The 23,259-nt window shown below is 36.9% G+C and overlaps 1 protein-coding gene across 1 annotated transcript in view; it reads left to right on the plus strand.

The window, feature by feature from the left end:
* LOC130681268 (bromodomain adjacent to zinc finger domain protein 2B-like) overlaps window positions 1–23,259 on the plus strand; it is a 128,409-nt gene that overhangs the window by 94,286 nt on the left and 10,864 nt on the right. The window contains exons 12-24 of the mRNA XM_057493905.1: window positions 935–1,189; window positions 2,134–2,348; window positions 3,218–3,292; window positions 4,092–4,305; window positions 9,235–9,297; window positions 11,063–11,207; window positions 15,258–15,842; window positions 16,019–16,214; window positions 16,443–16,468; window positions 16,560–16,720; window positions 19,298–19,357; window positions 21,598–21,908; window positions 22,296–22,431. Coding sequence (XP_057349888.1) covers window positions 935–1,189; window positions 2,134–2,348; window positions 3,218–3,292; window positions 4,092–4,305; window positions 9,235–9,297; window positions 11,063–11,207; window positions 15,258–15,842; window positions 16,019–16,214; window positions 16,443–16,468; window positions 16,560–16,720; window positions 19,298–19,357; window positions 21,598–21,908; window positions 22,296–22,431 — 2,442 coding nt within the window. The remainder of the gene's footprint in view (window positions 1–934; window positions 1,190–2,133; window positions 2,349–3,217; window positions 3,293–4,091; window positions 4,306–9,234; window positions 9,298–11,062; window positions 11,208–15,257; window positions 15,843–16,018; window positions 16,215–16,442; window positions 16,469–16,559; window positions 16,721–19,297; window positions 19,358–21,597; window positions 21,909–22,295; window positions 22,432–23,259) is intronic.

Consider the following 23,259-nt stretch of genomic DNA (forward strand, 5'->3'; position numbering starts at 1 on the left):
GACTTAGATGGTTTTCAAATGGAACCTGTAAGGTTTGTGTGCTATCAGATATTATCCGCAGTTCTGTTTCCACACAGTATCACTAGAGAAGGTCCTTGGTTAGTTGTTTCAGTAAGTGCAGGGTGGAGGAACATTGTTTAACAAAGACCAGTGAAATAGAAATATGTAAAAGTTCATTTTTTTCTAATCAAAATTTGAAATACTATTATTAAGTCTCATTCATGGCCTTATTGCCTTATTTACTTACTTCTTAAATATTCATGACAACTGGTACTACAGTTTTGTCATTAAAATGTTACTATGTGAGCACATTTGAGAAGTAGCAAAAGAAGCTGCTTTCTAATGGGAGTATTGAAATTCAATATTAGTGTTTTGCTACAAGCCTAGAGACTGTTAGTTGCAGTGTAACTGGGTTCTTGATAGGATCATGGGTTCTGGCCATGTGGACCAAATAGTTTATCTGCATTAATTAGCCAAAGATGGTACCATTCTCCCATCGGCCCATAGATACACGGTAGTTTCTGAGCAACCAAAAAAGCATGAATTATTAATCAGTCTCCATCATTAGAAGAAATTAGTACACGTGCCCTACTTAGTATGTCCATGGCCAAGTACTTTTGAAATGCTTATTTCTTCTGTTGCTCCAGTTATGGAACCCATGTTCTATCAATATGTTAATTAAAATTTGTGTTCTTTTTTCAGAATTCTGAGTTCGTATTGAGTTCCACTAAAACTTATTGATGGTTGCTTGGTTTCAAAATCCCGTGCTTAGTACTATGGGGTTGCAGAAATGCCCTCAGGGAATCCACAGTCTAGACGGAAAACCACTGGCAGAATTCAAGAGCAAAGAAAGACGGCAACTTGTTCTATTTCAGAAAATCTGAAGTCATAGCCGTTTTAGTTAATTAGTTTTTTATTTTATTTTATTTTTCAGCCTTTGCCAGAGTTGCCTCGTATTCCAGGACTTGTCCTCTCTGGAAGTACATTTTCAAACTGTCTCATTGTGGTGCAGTTCTTACGAGTCTTCGGTAAAGCTTTAGGCTTTAATGGGAATACTGATGTTCCAGACCTGAGTATTCTTCAAGAGGGATTGCTGAATCTAGGGGACAGCATGGCTGAGGTACAAGACCTGCTTGTGAGGCTCCTGTCAGCTGCTGTGTGTGATCCAGGTCTAATTACAGGATACAAGGTAAAAAAACAAAATACAAAAAATGATTTTAATTTGTACCCTCAGTGCACTGATAACTGGCTTTAGCATATTAGCAGAAGAGTGTATACACTGATCTAGTTTTTTCCGCATCTCACAAAGTTAAGTGTAGATTTGCGTTCAGTTGCAAATGGTCCACATCTAGGAAAACCTGGTTCATAAAGCCTACAGAATGTAGATATTCCCAGATTACTCTTATTTTTCTCTAGCTTTTGGCCAAAACCAAGTGACTTAAGGAAAGTGATATTCAGCAAAAGAGAATTTATAAATCATAAAGAATTAAAATTTATGTATGCCTTCTGAAATTATGCTGTGTGCTCTCAATCACTGTGAACAATTGAGGCGAATGGCAGCACCTCTAAGATCAGCATGATAAGACTCTGTACCTCTCAGTGGATACTCAAGAAATTCAAATGGATCATAATTCCAGCTAAGATACACATTTCAGTCAGCTTTGCTGTAGATAATATGATGGAGAGAGAAGTTTCCAGGTGCACCAGTTGCTTGTTCTTCCATTTTCCTATTTAGGATACCAGACAATAAAGTCCATGACACTCTAGAGCTGGAAAACACAACAGTAGTGCCCCTGGGCCTCCCGCAACCAGTACTGATAGAACGCCTAGATAAAGCCTTAGAAAGCTTGAGATAGTTTCTATAGTCAAAGAAGGTATGATATCTACTCATGAGTTCACATACTCTCCTTCCTGCCTGTTAACCAAGGGTCTAAAGAAGGAATAGAAAGACGCAAGTACTCAAATACCTGTCTATCATCTGTTGTCTATTTTTATCTTTACTTCATTTCAAGTGTGAATTAAGCCCTTTTCAGTAATACATAGATAATATAATAAAAACATTTAAAAATCTTAATTGTTTTTATGTTCTGTACGGTTAGGATCAATACTGACAAAAATGCCAAACTTTTATAGGCCGAAACAGCTCTTGGAGAACATTTGCTGAATGTTGGTATGAATCGAGACAATGTTTCCGAGATCTTGCAGATCTTTATGGAGGCCCGTTGTGGACAGACTGAGCTCACCGAAAGCCTGAGGACCAAGGCTTTCCAGGCCCACACTCCGGCCCAGAAAGCCTCGGCGCTGGCCTTCCTGATCAGTGAGCTGGCGTGCAGCAGGAGGGTGGTGAGGTGAGCCCGTGCCTAGACTTCTCTGGCGCTTCCTTCCTGTTCTCAATTTGTCTAATCGAAATAATTTATATGACAAAGTAACACAAATTACCCATGGAAAATCCAAAGTTTACAGAGTAGCACAAAGAAAACAAAATTACACTTAACCTCACCATTCAGAGATGACTACTACTACTACTACTATTTTAATGTATTTACTGCAGTCTGTTGAAAAGAAAATTTGGATCTTACTGCATGTTCTTTGCTACCATTTTGTTTACTTAATAATTCTGTTAATTATTCATATAAGGAAACATAAAAATAGTTTTTTCTTACCATGGCACCAGAAGGTAGCACGTTTGCAAGAATCCGGAATTTTTTCTTTCTTTGACATCTTTCAGTGATAAATAACTACGTGATTTTCCTTCATAGCCATTAATAGAATTATCCAGCTTTTTATTTTATTATGTGCTAATAACAATTTAATATTAGTTTATTGATGTATTGTACTTTTTAAAAACTTACATTTAAGAGTCAAAGTAAATTTTGCACTCTAGTATTTCAAGTTTTGGTGAACAAATCCATATTCATCTTGTTCTTTCTATTCATTATTTTACATATTTTAATTATCGTTACTTTTACTTCTTTTCCTTTCTAGGAAAAGGATCAATCTGTATATTTCAGAGCCATGCATTTCTACCATTGGTGGACATACTAAGTCTTCTGTATATCTCTTAGCTGTGATACTGTATTGATATAATTTTTCACTTGTTTTCGCTACTCATTGACATCACTTTTAGTTAGCAAGAAATGGCAGCAGTTTACTCACCATGTTAACATATTGCATAATGGATTAATTTCTGTCTTCTAATAAACTTTTGCATTGACAGTGAAATTGACAAGAACACTGATTATATGTCAAACTTGAGGAGAGATAAATGGATGGTAGAAGGTAAACTCCGCAAGTAAGTCCTGTTTTATTAAAGTTAGTATACTGTTTCCCATTGTACAAATTCCCCAGTAAAACATAAATTCCAAACACAGAATTTAAAGTTTATTATGTGTAAGAAATAAAAAAAGGTAAAGCTTAATTAAGATGAATTAAGAAATTAATAAAACCTAGGATGAGAGTCTGCAATGGACAAAAGTTGTAATTAGAGTCATTGAACATCTTATGCTTCAGACTTAGAAAAAAGTCAGTTTACATTTTTGCTTCCAAAGAAGTCAAGCAATCACGTTTTCTAAGATTGTTGTTGGCTATCAAGTTAGTTTTGTCATAAGTAGAATCTGTTTAGAACTGCCACTTTTAAAAATTGCTTTCTAATTAGTTTGCTTTCATAGAGTCTAAAATATCCAAATGTATTCAGAATTAAAGCTTAATTAGTTTCCCACCAGGAAATATAATGCTGAAATTACTCAATTTCTATGTAAGAGGAGATATCTTTGTATAATTTGAACAGAAATTTTTTCAGTCTGAAAGCATGGGATCAGGAATTATCATTGGTCATTGCTAGAGTTAATTTTTTCAGCTAAGTTTTATTTTTAAAATATATTCTAATTCCAGAGAGATCCAGAATAATTCTTAAAAGTCAATATATTCTGTAATTTCTGGAAACATATTTCTTAAATTTCTTTAATTCTAATTTTATTGCCATTGACTTAATACTCACCGTAAGGAATTTTGGTTTAAAACTCATGTTATTTTCTCTAAAATGTATGAAGAGAAGGTTTTCTTGTACATCCTAATTTTGTTACATTTTAAAGGCTCCGAATCATTTATGCTAAGAAAGCAGGCAAGAGAGACACTTCAGGTGGCATCGATCTTGGAGAAGAGCAGCACGCGTCGGCCACCCCCACAGCAGGATGCAAGCGAAGAAGGAAGGGCGGCGACAGTGACGCTGATGGCAACGAGGAGGAGGAGGAGGAGGAAGACAAGGAAGACAGAAAAGGAAAGAAAACCGATGTCTGTGAAGATGAGGTAATCAAGTTTAGGTAGATTTTATTACTTGACAAAGATAACATAACATACTGAAAACAGAATTTGGGGGTCAGGTGGATTTGGGTTTGAATTCCATTTTGACACTTACTTGCCTCAGTTTCTTCATCTGAAAACTGAATATTTATAACAATCACCTTGTAAAGTTTTTTGTGATGGTTTAATAATTGCCCACACATGGGATGGGCTTACACTGAATAAACAAAGGCAAGTTTTTCTTTTTATAGAACATATTGAGAGTTCTTCAAAGAACCATGTAGATTCTTAATTTCAGTTATCCTCTTTCATTCTGGTAAAATCCTAGCTTATATGTGTACAATACTTCATGCCTTGAAAGTATTGTCACATTTAGTGAAACTGATGTATTTCTCAAGCATCATCAGTTTATTATGTGCCTCGCTCTGGGCACTTTTGATCCAAGATGAGTAAGGTACCGAAAGTCCTTTCTCAACTTGCAGTCTCATTGAGGAAGATTTGCCGTAAGAAAATGTAATGTACTACATGTTAACTGCTTTGCCGGTGGTATTTACTCTGTGCTAGGCAGGCGGAAAGGAAGGGCATTGAACCTTTATGAGGAATAGGTCCTCAACGAAGGCTTTCTGGGCCCACTGGCTGAGGCTAAAAGGTGGGCTGAATGTTAACCTGGGGAAGAACCCGTAGAGAAGTGCTCGGGCAAAAAGCACAGCATAAACGGACGTAGGAATCTGAAACCACGATGCGCCTTAAGTGACTGACAAGTGCTTCATTGTTATTAGAGAGCCTCGTAGCAACAACTGTGAACTAGGATTTACACTTTTTTGGTAGGAGGAAGCCATTGCTTCCTCTTTGTAAGTGACAGAATGACAGAGTCACACTTGCTTTTTTTAGTGGCTCCCTATGGCAGCTCCATGGAAAATAGAAGTAGATTTGGGGTAGGGCAAGATCAGAGGTGGGAAGGTCGGTCAGGAGATGTTGCAAGAGTTTAATGAGTTGTAGGGTCCCAAACGAGCCCGATGGTAGTTGGGAAGAAGGAGGAAACGATTTCAGTAAATACTTAGGAAGAAGAATGAGTAGTATTTGAACTGGTAGGTTGATGGAAGGGTAGGATTGATGCCCGACCATCTGGTTTGGGAGGCTGCGTGGTATTCTTGCCATTAACTGAGTTAGAGAAATCAGGAGGAACAGAATAAATAGATGATAGAGGAGGAGGGGAGTGCAGATCAGATAGTGGAAGACAAGAAACGATGGTGGGTTCATTTTGGACATGTTACGGTTGAGGTGCCTTTGCAGCAGTTCTGCAGTAAGTTGGATATAAGAATCTGAAGCCTAAAGATGAGTTCAGTCATGAACATATAGATCTGGAAGTTATTCACACAGACAGTAGTTTAAAATCATGAGGTGGGTGATTTCTGTACAGGGGGTTTGGTTTAGGGAACAGAGCAGTAGACTGAAGTTGGAACCCCAGGGGATGTCAATATTTCAGAAGATCCCGTAGGGCTTCTTGTTGAAGAAGGAGCAGTCGTAGAGGTAGGAGGTGTCTGTAATGGTTCAAGGATCTCTGAGGCCATCACCAGAGTCAGTGACTCACTAGGAAGACACACATCAGAATCAGAGAGAAAAGGCATGTGAGCCACAGCCCAGAGGAAACCAGACCCACACTGTTAAGAGTCTTTTCCCAGTGGAGTCACACATGATGGGCTTCAGTCTCCTAGGAATGAGTTATGACAAGTATAAAACTCCCAGGAGAAAGACAGGTGTTCAGTATACACCCCATTGTTAGCACAGTTGGGTTCCAGTGAGCCAGTCTATCAGCGTGGGAGGAAACCCTCTGAAATCCAGGTTCCCAGACACCAGCCAGGGACCAGCCTTGTACGCGGGCCTTTCAAATAGAGCAGTCAGACCTGCAATGTCAGCTCTTTTCTACACATGTAATAGTAGCAAAAATCAAGAAAACTGAACATTTCAAAAGAGGGAGTGATAAACAATGTTAACGTAGCAGGAGTCTAGTGTGATGAGGATCGAAAGTGTCTGTGGGATCGGGCAAGGCAGAGGTCACTGGGGACCAGTGGCAGCACAGTCGTTAGTCGGGTCAGAGCAGGAGCCGGGTGGCGAAGGATCGAGCACCGTAGAAGGTGAGGAGGTGAGATGACTTCTGTAAGCATTGTGCCTCAGAGGAAAAGGTGGTTCCTAAAGGGGACAGACAACCAAGGGTTACTCAGATGTGAAAGGCTAAATATGATTTCGGGTTGAAGGGAGTCAGTAAGAGAGGGGGTTGAAGATATAAAGAAAATAATCAATGGGGCAAGGTAGATAAACTCTACTAAAATTTGTTACTACTTATTTAAATATCATTAATGTCTCTTAACCACATATATCATTTAAAGTGACTTTTTAATTGATTTATAGTTAGATTATAGGGTTTCATTGAGTAAAATCCTGGCAAATGTATATGTTATTAATGTGAGAAAACAGTTTAAAAACTTTTTAAGATAATAATTTTAGGACCTAACAAGTCAAAATAACATTTCTTTTAAGTGATTTTAGAGTTATCTGTTATGATGAAGAACTGGTAGCCACTTATCAATTGCGTTAAAAATTTTAACTATTTAATGAGCCCAATGATAGGATAGATACATTATTCCTCAAAAAGTAGGTTTAGATTCTTGATTAAAGTTTGGGGAGAGTGCCAGGAATTAAAACTCCCTAGAAGATGCATTTCAGGGAGCCTTTCCGTTGAGACCCGTGTGATCGCTCTCTGTTAGAAGGTCCTGCCCTTGACTAAGTCCATCCCCCTTTGTCTCAAAGATGATTCCCTCTTCTCCACACTCCTCATTCCTTCAGCACATGGAGTCTGTATACCTAAACCTTAGAATTGTGTTGAAACCTACGTGAGCTCTAACTTCACAAGTTGGCCTGGTAACAGGTTATGTGGATGATTGAACTTTGACACATAGGGACATACAGTGGCCTCTCTTTTGGTTGGGAAATCATGGAGAACCACGGCAGAGATGAGTTCTTTGTGCTTAGTCTCCTTGCCTTTCTCTCTGACCTTTTAAGTTCTACACATCTCTTAAAATTATAAGGACTATTAGTCAAAACTCCTTTGCTTTAAACAAACCTTAGTAGACACTTTACTTCCTTTTCATCTTAGGGAGAGTCTTAGAAACAGCACTAAGTTTATTTGACTCATACATAGTTACTTTGATGTCTTTTGCAAGTATTTTTTATTACTGTTGCTTGAATTGTATTTTTGTGTAAGCATATTATCAAACATTTGCCCTGCGAGTCAAAAGATCACTTTAGAACCATACAGACATGTAATTATGTAATTATCTATTTGAGGGTCATTGGGCCTGTTCTCTTTTAAGACTTCTTTCCTGAAGTGGAAATTTGTGTTACTGTTAGCACAAACAGTATGCCTAAATGCCTCTGTAACTTGCTCCCCTAAACTGGATGAGAAGTAGATAAATGATAGCTTATACTAAAGCTTCTTTCCATTTCCTTTTGTTGGGGAGATAACTACTCATCCAGAAATACCTGCTCATGAGTGGTTGGTGGCAGTGTGGCTTTTTAAAAATGCTTCTAGAAAATGAGCACCGGAAACAAATTTTACTTTTTTAAACCTAAGAGGTACCTGCATTTTCTAGATACAATTTTCAGAAAGAGGGAAAGTAACCAGTTTGCACACTGTGTGCCTGGAAGTTTGCTGGTTACTTTCAGATCTGTTCTCCTCGGCCCTCACAGATGCCCCCATGTTACAGGAAATGTTGTTATCAATCTACAGATAAGGAAATAGTCTTAGAAGAGTTAAGTAGTTTGCCCATAGGAAGTAGCGTGGCTAAGATACAAAGAAAATACATGTGCCTTTTACTTTATGCTTTCCCTCTAAAACATATAATTTGGTGGTTGTTTTCCTATATTCATTTTCTAGAATGAAAAATTTCATGTAATCACCAGTAAAGTACCACTTACGAAGTTAGTATTATATATCGTAGGGATTATTTTTCTTATAAAAGCTCAATGTGTTCAAAATATAACTTACCTTCTTTGCCCTCAAAATGACTCCAGTGAGTCACTGGTACCAAATGAATGGTACCAGTAGTTTTGCAGTCTCCCAGATTTAAACTCTTACCATAATTTACTACTTCCTTTGTCTCCCTCACCCCTCTCTGCCTCATACCCATGAGTGGCCATGACTTAACATTTCTAATTAGGTAATACTCTCTTTCGTCCATTTGCTTTTCTCCGTTTCTGTTTCTTTTACCTATGTAAGTCCCACATTCTCCGTCCCTCTTGAGTCACTGCAGTGGAATACTAACCAGATTTGACAATGTTCATCCTTTCCCTGCTCCAGGCCATCTTAGGACTATTGCCGTATTATCTTTGTAAGCGTAGTTCTCACGTTTAACCTCCCTCAAAGGATCACGTTATTGACCATGGTCAAGCATTTATAGCTCTAGATCGTTTAACCCTGAACTCATCCTTGCCTCATCTCCTGTCTTACCTCTTCATGTACCTTTCATGTCAAGATACATCAGACTCTTTCTGGAATGCCCTGCGCTTTCTCTGATTGATCGAATCCGAACCATTCTTCGGTAGCTAATTAAGACACAACTTCTTCCATGTAGCCTCTCTCGGTAAAGATTCCCACTAAAAGTAATCTCACCCTCTCCTGAACTCCATGACTCTTAAATCTCTACCTCTTTTGGGGTCCCTATGGCTTCCTCTGTGTAGTGGTTTTTATTTCCATAGTGTGATGTGCATGTGTCTCCCTACCAGATTATTAGTTTACAAAGAACCAAGAGCTGAGGCTTACTCATTCCCATAGGGCCTATCCTAGTGCTTTGCATAAAGGAGGCCTTCATTAAATACCCACAGATTGATTGAATAAATCTTAAAACTTTAAATGATACTGTATTTTGTCATGTATAGGATGAAGGTGACCAAGCAGCAAGTGTTGAAGAGCTAGAAAGACAGATTGAAAAGCTGAGTAAAGTAAGCAGTTTTCAGATTATAGCTTACATCATTTTGGCAGTGTTTTAAAAATCCACCTTGTATGGGATTCCTTTTTTGTGACTGCTAAATAAAAGCAAGCTTCTTGTAAGTAATTAAAATGGAGAGCTCCAGAAACATTCTCACAATTAAACCGTAAAAGTTTCTTGCCAATGTTAAAGTCCTCCCTCTTAAGACATGGTACTAACTTAATCAAGAGCTATATTCTTTAGCTCTTTATTTAAATACAAAATATCAATAAATGCATGGTTTTATTTCTTGGAATTCATAACTTTTAAAATTCAGTCAGATTTCATGTTAATAGTTTCAGCATCCTGTGTTTTATTTATTTATTTATTTATTTATTTTTTTCTAGATAATTATTTTTTATTGAAGGGTAGTTGACACACAGTATTACATTACATTAGTTTCAGGTGTACAACATAGTGATTCCACATTTATATACATGACAATTCTAGGTACCAGCTATCACCATACCAAGCTGTTACAATATCTTGACTATATTCATTATATCCCGGTTACTTATTATTTTACCATTGGAAGTGTGTACTTTTTTTTTTTTTTTTTTGTGAGGGCATCTCTCATATTTATTGATCAAATGGTTGTTAACAACAATAAAATTCTGTATAGGGGAGTCAATGCTCAATGCACAATCATTAATCCACTCCAAGCCTAATTTTCGTCAGTCTCCAATCTTCTGAGGCATAACAAACAAGTTCTTACATGGAGAACAAATTCTTACATTGTGAATTAAGTTCTTACATGGTGAACAGTACAAGGGCAGCCATCACAGAAACCTTCAGTTTTGCTCATGCATTATGAACTATAAACAGTCAGTTCAAATAGGAATACTCATTTGATTTTTATACTTGATTTATATGTGGATACCACATTTCTCTCTTTATTATTATTATTTTTAATAAAATGCTGAAGTGGTAGGTAGATACAAGATAAAGGTAGAAAACATAGTTTAGTGTTGTAAGAGAGCAAATGTAGATGATCAGGTGTGTGCCTGTAGACTATGTGTTAATCCAAGGTAGACGAGGGCAATAAAACATCCACGTATGCAGAAGATTTCTCTCAGAACGGGGGGTGAGGTTCTAAGCCTCACCTCTGTTGATCCCCAATTTCTCACCTGTCCTGTGTTTTATTTTACATTAGTGTACTTGTGGGTTTTCTTTGCACTGGATCTATAGACTGTATATGTATGTACTTCTCATGTAAAACTGAATTTCAGTAGCATTAGTGAAGTATTTCAGGATTAGTATTATGAGATATCTGCATTTTATGTCATTAGATTCATCACACAGTTATTCCAAAATTTAGTCATATGCTGCCTAAGGTCTGCAGCATGAGTATAAAAATAGGCAAATACAGGTATATGTGAGTATTATTTATTACACACTGTAATCATTAGAATTGAGCCAATTGTCTTTGGCTCAGTGAAACACTTGATCACATTGTTTATTACCAAATATAAGACATGCTTTACGATAAGATATCTAATAAAACAAAACGTTTTTTAATCCTTGGCAACAAAAATATTCTAATTACCCTCAAAGTAATTTCTGTCTTTACAACTGTTACTGGAACTGAAGTCAGACGTGTGATATTAGTTCTTTTGCTGCCTTTCTTCAATAGTGAAATCTAGCTGCTCTAAAGCCATGATAAGTATAAAGTCACTTAAATATCCATTTTTAAAGCACTTAACACCCATAGCATAATTGTATGCATCATTTTTTAACAGCAACAGAGTCAGTACAGAAGGGAGCTCTTCGATGCGTCTCACTCTTTACGTTCAGTGATGTTTGGCCAGGATCGTTACAGACGTCGGTATTGGATTTTTCCCCAGTGTGGGGGGATTTTTGTAGAAGGCATGGAGAGCGCTGCAGGTAGGAGCCATTAATCTGTTACAAAGTAATATAACAAACCATACGTTTTAAAACCCTGTTACTCCTTCGATATATTGTGTGCTTCCAGAATCAAATGTGCATTGTGGATAAACATTGTAAAACCTTGTTTTTCATTTCTTTTGAACTCATAATGCCCCTTTCACTGATAAGTATTCCTTTCCAGTCCATGATTTTTCTTCTTCTGCACTTTCTGACATCCACCCATTTAGTGGACACAGATCTTTACCTGTATTGTACTGTGTAGCTGCTGCTCCGTTTCTCTTCCTTCGCACTGTCAAATTTTCCAACATGTGCTTTACTCTTTAACCTTTGCAGCAACCATCCATCCTGACGGTAGCCCTGGAGGTAAACTGCTGAAATCTAAGACCCTTAGCATAAGACTCATTCATCTTGAAGTCTTGTATGTGTTTGAAATTTGTGATTACCTTCTTCTCCATTAAACTTCTTACTTTCTTAAGTATTATCACACATCCTTCATATTCTACCTTTAGACTCTGCTTTTCTGGCTCCGTTTCTGTGAATTAACTAGCGCGGTACACAGTGCATTTATAGGCCCGGTAAACTGTCTTGAATTGAATGTTTCAGAATACTATGTCTGGGCATTTTCAAATGCTTAGATTCTGATGGGGCCACAGCGTCAAGTCAGTGCTTACATGTAGCCATTGCCCGAGGGTGGTGTAGGGAGGCGAAAACTTCTTTCAGCTCGTTTTTTTTGAATACGCAGTATGTGTCGGGCATTTCTGGGCACTGGATGTTCAAAGATAAACAAAACATTAGTCCATGCCATCCATGTAGATGTTTAACAGTCCAATGTAAAGAAGGGACTGATTAATCACATAGGTGTCTAGAACAGGTACTATATAACAATGTAAGTACCCTTGGGGCACAAAGGACGGTTAATAATAATTGAAAATGGTTTAGAATAGTGGCTGGCATGTAAATATTGTTGGCCTATAACAAGCAGAGTTACTCTTCTGCACAGTAATTTATTTCTTGTGAGTCAAAGAATATGAAGAATGGGTATAAAATCGTATATTGGAATGATGCGTGAAAGTCATGGTCTGCCTTCCCAGGGTAAAAGTTGCTGATAGAGATAGAATCAGGGAGGACACTTAGAGGCTTCAGTTGTGTTTATTTTTAAAGATTGATATGAATGGGTCAGAATGTTAGTTAAACAGGAGAGTGTAGTGAGTTCTTTTTTTAACTGATTGCTTAAAATATTTAAACATAAAAATATTTTAAAGCATGGAAAACATAAACTAAGTAACTAATAAGTCAATAAGTAAGTGGGACTGTCATACTAATAAGCCCCTGAACAGCAACAGAAAACATGAACAGAATGAAAAGGCAATCTAGTAAATGGGAAAAAATATATGCAAATCTTATATCTGATAAAGGCCTGTTATCCAAAGTATATAAAGAACTCAAAAGCAAATATGACTCAATAGCAAAATAAACAATCTAAAGATCTCAGTGGACATTTTCCCAAAGAAGACACACAGATGGCCACAAGTACCTGAAAAGAGGCTCGACATCATTAACTGTCAGGGAAATGCAAACTACATTAGATATCGCCTCATCCTGTTAGAATGGTTCTTATCAAAAAGACAAGAAATAAGTGTTGGTGAGGATGTGGAGAGAAGGGAGCTCTTGGGTACTGTTGCAGGGAATGTAAATTGTTGCGGCCACTATTGGAAACAGTATAGAGGTTCCTCAGAAAAGTTAGAACTAGCATATGACCCAGCACTTTCACTTGTGGGTACTTATCCAAACAAATGAAAATGGAAACTCAAATCAGTATCTGCATCCCCGTGTTCATTGCAGCACTATTTGCAATAGCCAAGATAGGGGACCAATCTAAGTGTCTGTTGAAGCATAGTAAGGGCTGGAAAGAACAGGGGATTGTGTGAAATTGGTGAAAGAAAAACTATCTAAAAAATCTCTGTGTACTTAACATCCTTATAAACTTCCAAGATTTTAAAAATAATTTTTACATTTTAATGAGAGGTTTAACTGTCTATAAGTAAGAATTTGGATATTAAAGTTAACGACCCCATGAATAGGCTATTAAAATGTATCACCTCTGAAATCCCCTACTAGTCTCAGACCTAGTGTGGTTAGTCGATCTGTTTGTTTTTGGATATATGAAAGTGATTTTTGAGATACTAGTTCTCAGAATAAATCAAGCACAAATATTAGTACTTCCTTGCTAGCTAGTAACTTGTACAAAATTAAGGAAATTTGCGAGCTTTGGATATATGAAATAAATTATGATATCCATATAAGAATATTATACAGCTGATTGAAGGAAAATGTGATACAGTTCTATGTATCACCATGGAAAGCAATCTAAGGAATATAGTGAAAATAGTAAAGTCATCCTTTTATTTCATCATCCAAAAAGTATTTATTGAGCCCCAGTTTCATAGCAGCCACCATGTTAGGTAGCTGGGATCCTGTTAAAGCAATATAAACATTGCTCTGCCTTTAAGTAACGTTTGTTGAGTTAAATTGTAGTGTGTGGGGTGGGGTATGGAATGAAATATTTTGAAATTAGCAGGTTAATGTGTATAATGGTAAATTCTGCAAAAGAAGCATATAGGATGATGATATTCTAAGGTGAATAATAAGATGGGGACCCTACTTGAAATAGAGTAGTCAGGGAAAACCTTTGTGAATAGGTGATACTTAATCTGAAACATTGAAGGGTAAGGAGCCAGTCAACAAAACAGGATTTCAGGCAGAGGAACACCCAGTGCAAAGGCCCCAAGAAAGGACATAACTTACCATGTTTGAGAAGCTGAAAAAAGGGAGAAAGGTGAGCAAGGTTAGCAAGGACAAGAGTGGTTTTCAGGAACCAGATCATACAGTGTTGGAGGCCTTGCTTAGGCATTTGAATTTTATCCAAATAAAAATGTTGCAGAAAACAGTAGCATCCCATTTATGTAACAGCACAAACTAATAGTCATATGCATGCATGTAAGATTTCCCAAAGGATGTATGGACATGATTGATTAAGCAGTTACATCTGAAGATTAGAAATAGGAACTGAGGGAGTAGGGCAGGAAAGGGTTACATTAGCCTCTTATTACTGAATATTTTACTGTGAACATACATCGTTTTTCAAATTAAATAAAGTAGGTTTATATTTTTCTAACACTTCTTATCAATTATTATTAAAACACTGGTAAAAAATATGGACAAGAAGTTCACTAAGGAGAAATACCTATTATCCTACAGAAAAATATCCAGTCTTATTAATGATCAGAAAAAAATAGAGTTTAGATTCTCACCTCCCGGATATTTCCAAAGACAAAAGTTATTGATAGTCTTCAGTTTCGTTGAGGGTGTAGGCAAACAGATGCCCTTGTGTAAGTATGATTGTATATTGATCTAGACTTTCTGGAGGGCAATTTGACAATATATTTCAAAAACTCTGAAAAGTAATATCTTAGGACTCAGTTTTTTTCTGGAAATGTATCCTAAGGAAGTAAATCAGGAGAAAAAAAATCCAAACACAGATCTAAGATCATTCATCATTTCTAGCATTGTTTCTACTAATGAATAATCGGACCCTATTAATAACTATCAATAGAAGGTTGATTTTTTATGATATATTCCACTGAATATAGTAATTACAATTTAAGGCGTAGGTATATATTTATTGACACATCAGAATAATTAAAGAGTATTATTCAGTAAAACGTACAGGTTGGAAATCTGTAAAATAGGATTTCATGTGTGCATAGAGAATTCCTGGAAAAATTAATACAAAAATGTTAGCAGTAATTTGTATATTATGGCTTTTAATATTTTTTATTATTGTAATTTTTTGTGGTTAGTTACAAAATTACAAAATTTTTTCCAATGAGCGTAACAAGCTAGTGTATAAAAGAAAAAAATGAAGAGTATTAAGTAAGCTAGAGAAATTTGTTAAAGTATTTATGCATATGATTTGATAAATAGCAGTAAATATAGTATGGTTTGATCTAGAGGAACTGATCTTCTTAATGCTTTTGGATTTTGTAGGGCTGAAAGAAATGGCAAAAGAAAGAAAAAAACGAAAAAAAGCAGAAAGCATCCAGACCAAAGAAATATTTGATACTTCTGACGACCCTTTAAATTGTTCAAATCCGGATCATTGTGAGCAAAAGGAAGATCCTAACGAAAAAGATAACACAAATCTAATTCTTCAGAATCCTGGCTCTTTTTCCAAATTAAGCAAGCTTTTAGAAGTAGCTAAGGTGCCTCCTGAGTCAGATGTAACGACCCCCAAACCAAAGAGCGGTGCAGATGGGTGCGCACTGCCTCACCAGAACCGTGGGAGACACTCACCGGGCAGCATGCAGCCAACGGTGACACAGAACGGCGTGGAAGAGACAGACTCGAATCTGGTCAGTACCGGTTCAGGTGGTGCAGGCAAGGTCTACAGTCCTCTCCCCAGGGACCAGTTGTTACTGCCAAGAACACCTTGGGAGGACACTTCCCTTACCCAAGCCGATGCGCCAGCTGCTTCTTCACCAACTCCTCGGGCCCAGCCGCCCTCTAAGTCACCTGCAGCTCTTGAAGTAGCCAAACCAGTAGATTATCCTAGTCCAAAGCCTATTCCAGAAGGTGGGTACCTTGAGAGGGTTTGCTGTAGCCACTTACTTTATTGTATTGTTACAGATCTCTATATTATAGCTGAATCTTTGATGCTTTTATATAGTTATAAATTTTTTCATTTGTAGCATGCCATTAATTCATATTCTGAATATCTGTAAATGCCCTACATGTTTATCTTGGCTTAGAAATGCAGTTTGGCTGGTGGAGCATTACTGACCCAGAGGATTTAAAAGCTTTGCTCAAAGTGCTACATCCCAGAGGCATAAGAGAAAAGGCATTACAAAAACAAATTCAGAAACACCTGGATTACATCACTCAAGCCTGCATCGAGAATAAGGATGGTGGGCACCTAAAAGAGATTTATTTCTGCTCTCTTGCTTAGTTATGAGAATTAATTCTTTCATCTTAAAGCATATTTTAGTATGTCTTAATCTTAATTTATTACTAATAGGCTTTTTCTTTCCTATCTTGCCCAAAAACAATTTACATTTTCTTAAATTGGTACTACTTTTGATAGTTTGTTACAACCTGCAAACATACTGTTCTGTTTCTAAAGAAGAGTACTTACTGCTCCTTTTGCAAGAGTCAGCTGCCTTGCTTATTCACAAGTGAATTTGTGTGTGTTAAATGTACTTGTACGTGGTGCCCCTGGAATTTCATTCACATTCTGGAAGAAATCATTGAGAGATAAAGTGGATTTTAAAATAAATTTCCTTTCAAATATAGTTACCATTATTGAATTAAATGAAAATGAAGAAAACCCGGTAACTCGAGATACTGTGGAGAACTGGTCAGTAGAAGAACAAGCAATGGAAGTGGATTTGAGGATTCTTCAACAGGTAGAAGATCTGGAAAGGAGAGTCGCATCAGCAAGTTTGCAAGTAAAGGTAAAATTGACTTGGAATAAAATCTGTTTTTAGAATAATGGAAGGTAACTGACATTTATTGTATGCCTGATACATGCCAGTTACTGCGCTAAATGTTCTCACTTTGATTAATTTCCCCCATCTTACAGGTAAGGAACAAGGCTCAGAGTAAGTAACCTGTCAGTGGTCATAATATAGTAAGTGGCTAAATGTGGGATCAAACCAGCTCTGTCCTCCCGAGTTCTTCTTACGAAATCCTGCCCACCTCCTCAGTGGCATGAAAAATACCATTTCTGGTCTGCAGTTCTTCACCACAAGCAGGATTTCATAGTTTCAGCCACGATAAATGTAATGGCAAACTATTTCTGCAATGTTTCATATGTGCCTGGTAATTGTCTAGTATGCAAGCCACGTTATATAGCCATGTTATATGTTGAACTTTCACTCTATATGATTTTAAATCGCTAATTTAAAAACATTATGTTGTGGTACACATACTCACATCCTATGTATATATGTAAAGTTTTAATTATTATTATTATTATTATTTTTTTTTAGATAATTATTTTTTATTGAAGGGTAGTTGACACACAGTATTACATTACATTAGTTTCAGGTGTACAACACAGTGATTCAACATTTATATACATGATAATTCTAGGTACCAGCTATCACCATACCAAGTTGTTACAATATTTTGACTATATTCCTTATGCTATACATTACATCCCGGTTACTTATTTATTTTACAATTGGAAGTGTGTACTTTTTTTTGGTTGTTGTTGTTAGGGCATCTCTCATATTTATTGATCAAATGGTTGTTAACAACAATAAAATTCTGTATAGGGGAGTCAATGCTCAATGCACAATCATTAATCCACCCCAAGCCTAATTTTCGTCAGTCTCCAATCTTCTGAAGCATAACGAACAAGTTCTTACATGGAGAACAAATTCTTACATAGTGAATAAGTTACATGGTGAACAGTACAAGGGCAGTCATCACAGAAACTTTTGGTTTTGCTCATGCATTATGAACTATAAACAGTCAGTTCAAATATGAATACACATTTGATTTTTATACTTGATTTATATGTGGATACCACATTTCTCTCTTTATTATTTTGAATAAAATGCTGAAGTGGTAGGTAGATAGTTTTAATTATTTATTGACTGGGCATTACCATGTCACAGCCATGATTGAAACTGAAAGGACAACAAAAGAAAAGCTTCACCTTTGTCCAAAAATTTTTGGTTTTAAAAAGAATATAAATGTCTCTTCTCAATTGATAATGTGATGTCTCTGAGAATAAATGGATGGATGATGAATAAGCATGAGAGAGACACTTGAAAAGGCTTAGAAAATGTCGTTTCTGTGTAATTTGATTGAATATTTCATATTTCTCTCAGAATGTGAGACTTACGCCATGATACTGTCCTACCAATGATTACAAATTAGCTGCATTAATTACTTTACTACTGGCATGCAGAAACTTTGGAGGATCTCATCTCAAAAAATGTCATTTTTCCAGAGCTAACAAAAAAATGTCCCTTTTTTCACCACAGACATAGTTACCCACTTAGGGAAACAAAAATTTATCATTTACTGAAATTGTGCTAGCCAACTATATGTATCCTCCTCCTGGTATTATAATACAATATAAAAATGCCTCACTTATCTGGCATCTTCAACAAATGAACTCTTTCTTCTACACAAGTTAATTTTCTGGAGAAATGAAAATTATTCTATTTAGTGCCATCATTTTTTAACATGTGTGTTGGATCGCTTAGGTTACCGTTCCCTTCCTTTTTAAATTGAGAATAGTGAGTTTGATTTAAATTCTCTTGGTGACACCGGATCATCAGTATGAAGACCAATTATTGGGTAATGATTCCCTCAGGGACTGTGAAGAGGTTTTGCCCCTACAGTAATTTAAAAGGCCCTAGTGTGCTTTACCTTTTAAACGACTACATCTGCTTTCCATAGTCTGTCTTCGTCATCTCTCATGGTTGGTTGTTACTACTTGCTGGTTTGAGTTTGGTTGGTTCTACTCTCCCTGTTTTCCTCCCATGACCATCCCCCTCTGGTTTTAATTCGCCGGTTCTAGATGGCCGTTGGTTGGGAAAGCATATCATCAGCATTTTGAAATTGTATGTAAAGTCAGAGCGTGGGCCTAACGTTTTCCTGGCGACATACTGAGATCTTGGTTTATTGACCTTATCACATTACCGACTGCTTAGATGTTCTTGCCCATGTTCTCACCAGCTAAGATAAATGAAATTGGTTTTTTAAGTGAGATGCTCTAACATCCTATTAATACAGTATTATGGGGTTATTATGGACTTTTTAAAGAAATGAATGGTAATTATATTAGTCTTGAGGAATCTTAAACAACAAGTGATGGAAATAATCACAAAACATTTTACCATCTATAAAAGATTTAATGATTTTTTTTCCTGAAAACAAAATATTTATGTGGTCAGCCCTGGGAACTAGCCATTGTGAAGACACATTAAGCAGGTGGCCGTGGTACTACTTAGATGCATTCATTTCTATTTTCAGTATTGCTGATAATACGGAAATTCTGCTTTATATTGTAGGAAAATCTGCAAGAATCTAGTCCTGATTCTGTAGAAAGCCGAATTACTCTACTAGCTCCTGTAAACACAGTTCCTGTGTCTCTCTTTCAGTTTTCTCTTTTGTAAGCTGATTAATTCCTTCAGCCATCGGTCCAGTGAAATGGTTTCCAGGCGCACGATTCTCTTCTGATTAAACGGCAGTGTCTATATTCTTTAAATGTACCACTCACTATACACAGAGATGCCTAATGTGTTCATGGGACTTTTACTTCCTTTAAACTGGCACTATACTTCTCTTCATGCCAATTTATACTAGCTTTTTAACATCCAAACCATACCGTTGCTAAACTGAGTATGCATTATTAGAAAAAAATCCTTCTGCATCTTTCATTGTGCTTTTAAGTGTATTGTATCACATCCAATATTTCTTTGATTGGTTGCTTAAACTTCAAAGCTGAAATTTACATTTATCATTGCTCTATTTTTATTAATTTCATTTGGGTATATTTTTCAGCATATGAAACTATTTTTATCACAGTCCTGTCATACAGAATATTAAACTTCCTTCCTAGTTTAAGTCACCTGCATATTTAATAGTTGAACCGAGCTGTTCACAAGTATATTAACATGACAAGCCAAATAAGAGAGAGCCCTTTGACAGTGGCAGTGAGGACCTTTTCTGAGGTGGCAAGCTGTGTCTGTCACAGGGCTTTGCAGACAATTTTCAACCATCCACCTTCTCAAAATCTAATCCAGTCCTCATTTTCTTGTCTTTTGCTTGCAAAAGTCAAGATGTGTTACATTTATAGGATTCCCTTGATTTAGCAATTTCAGATCCCTTTCAAAATACGGGACTGAGGTTCATTTGTTATGGCATATACGATGCAGTAATGTTTTGTATGTACCTTTTATAAATTCATCCATACTTTCTAATAATGAATATTCTCTTGAGGTAAAGAGGAAGAATTCTGATATATAAGAAAAATAATTCTCTCTAAAGTGATTTAATAAAAAGGATCATGTTCATTCTACTTTTTACTTAATATGCTTTTACAAAGTACCTATTGTACATCAGAGTGGACACCACAAAATTGAATAAAATGTGGTTTCTGCCCTCAGAAAGCATTCCGTACAATAGGGCAACAGTACGTGTATACAGCCCTGCAGAATCTAGTAACGGATTGTGAAGATGTAGAAAGTCATTCATGAATTTAGGACAGGAATACACTGATTGTGGTGAACATAGGGGAAAGATCAAGGAAGATTGCCTGTAGAAGTCCAGATGGAACTTGAGAAGATGGAGAAGCTTTTGACAGAGAACAAGGAGTGCTACTAGGAAGAGTTAATAACTGGGCAGAGCACCAGGATCAGGAAGCTCAGGACATGTTTGGGGTGTGTGACAAGTCATGGAATTTGATTGCAGTGTAGGATGCCTGAATGGGAAGATGAGCGAAAGAGGGAGATTGAGGTACTTGAATGTCATGGTAAAACTGGACTTTACTGAACATTAGGAACTCTGAAGGGTTTTGAGCTAAAGGATCATTGTAAGCAAGCTGAATTATAAGACATTCATTTATTCAATCAACGTATATTTTGAGTGTCTAATATTTGCCTTCCCACTGCTGGAGGTGAAATGAGTAAAAGTAGACATGGTCCGTGCCCTCAGGGAATTTAGAAGTAGAAAGATATTAATTAAATAATCACAGCAGTATCAGATTGTGACTGCCACAGGTATGGAATATCACATGGTTCTGTGAGAGTCTGTAAGAGGGAGGCTTCCCTCCTAAAAGAGGTCAGGGAAGGGTTCCCTGAAGAAATAAATTCTCACGTGAGGGCCACAGGATGAGTAGAGTCAGTAACTAGGGGCAGAGGAGAGGGGAAAAGCTCTGCGGGCAAATGTAGCAGCTTCTGCAGAGCTCCTGAGGCCAGGATGGGCAGTGCAAGGGCCTGCGCAGGAGGAGTGGCGGAAGGAATGAAGATGGACAGGAGGCACAAAGTCCCTGCTGTCGAGAGATTCCCATTTAAAGTGGGCCCGTGAAAGAACCAGCAGTTGGTGTGAAGTCCCTCGGAATACTTGGCTGATCTCCACTCTACCTCTCATAACACCAAAAGTTGTTAAATTTTCTTCTTCAAACTTCTCTTACAACTTTCTAATAATTTTCTTCCTTATTTTTACCTAGCATTAGGAAACACAAGGTAAAAACTTGTAGTAATGATCCTTGAGCTCTGTTGGCGTCGGCTGCTGTATTTTAAGTAAAGGTAACTCACCCGTCAGGCATTTTAAGAGGAAACCATGCTAACATTACTCTCTTGATATATAGGGTTGGATGTGTCCAGAACCGGCATCAGAAAGGGAGGACTTGGTCTATTTTGAACATAAGTCATTTTCTAACTTGTGCAAGGAGCACGATGGAGAATTTACTGACGAAGAAGAAAGCAGTGCGCATGCACTAGAGCGGAAGAGCGACAACCCCCTAGATATAGCTGTAAGCAGGCTGTCTGAGTTGGAGCGAAACATTGAAAGGAGGTATCTGAAGAGCCCCTTAAGTACCACCGTTCAGATCAAACTGGATAATGTGGGCACAGTTACTGGCCCTGCTCCTGCACCATCCACTAGTGGTGATGATGACGGGTAGGTTATTGAAATTAACTTGAAAAATTATTGTGCTTCTTTGCTAATTGGAGCCTATTTTCTATTGCCTGTTATCTATGTATCTTCTTGTATGTCTGTGATCCACATGGATCATGCTATTTGCATGGTGCTTTGTAAAAAATGTTTTTTCTTTTGTTACGTGTGTTGATAATCCTGCGAAGTGATCTTACATTTACCTGATTGTGACTAAGCTTTGAGGCACGTAGCCACAGTCTGTGCACTACATCAAATTTAGTTGCTTAAACCTTATACTTATCGGCTGTTACATGTTTCATCATCACTTGGCTTTCAGTGTGTTGATTGTTTCAGATTCGGTAACCGTAAGTGTGGACATGACCTACTTAATTTTTCTGTATTTCAATGCAGAATTGAAGAGGATATTGTTCCCGGTCTCAGGGTGTGGCGATGGGCATTATCAGAAGCTCGCAGTGCTGCCCAGGTGGCTCTGTGCATTCAGCAGTTACAGAAATCCATAGCATGGGAAAAATCCATTATGAAAGCTGTAAGTGTTTTTATTTAAGAAATACTACAACTAATTTACACTGGCCTGTTTTTTTCCCAACCTCCAGATTTTTCTTAATTCTACATTTCTTACTGTCAGAATAATGTATGCTGTACCTGAGTTTTCTTAGTTCCTAAATGCTGTACGGTTTGATACTTTCCTCCTTGTTGTGAGCTTTTTGAAGTACTCTATCAAATGTGTTTATCTTTAATCGCGATTCTCCCTCCTTTAGATATTGTTTATAATTTACTGAAGTTGTCTTCTGTGTTCAGTCAGCATAATAGTTAATTATGTTGTTAATCTAATCATAATAGTTTTTAATGTAAATATTCTGAAGTTGTTAATCCAAATATTCTTTTGCTTCTGTAAACATGGCAGTTGCTAGCATTACCTGTCGTATACATTCATTGCATCCCTAAAATGTTCCTTATGTTTTTATCAATTTTAATTTTTTTAATGCTAAGAAATTCTTAGATAATAAAGAAAATAAGCAGAGAGCTCTTACTTTAACCAATATCATGTATTTGACATCAGATGCAGTTCACATGAAAAGTAGATCTTCTAAGTCTTTTCTCTAATATTTCAAAAATTTTTTTCATCTTCTGTGTTTGAGCCCAGTTAGTCACTATCATGTAGTGACCCCTGTTTTGTACCAGACACCAAATATGTGTTAAATCATGTCTGTGTCCCTTTTGTCTCTTATCACATAGAGAAATATTTATTATACGTAGACTTTTGTGAATTGCTTTACCATTTGCTTTTAAATTATAGATTAGCTTTAACATTCAAACATTTGACATTTGTCTGCATGAATGACTGGAAGTAAGA

The sequence above is a fragment of the Manis pentadactyla genome, chromosome 16, assembly GCF_030020395.1.
Source record: "Manis pentadactyla isolate mManPen7 chromosome 16, mManPen7.hap1, whole genome shotgun sequence".
Classification (NCBI taxonomy): domain Eukaryota; kingdom Metazoa; phylum Chordata; class Mammalia; order Pholidota; family Manidae; genus Manis; species Manis pentadactyla.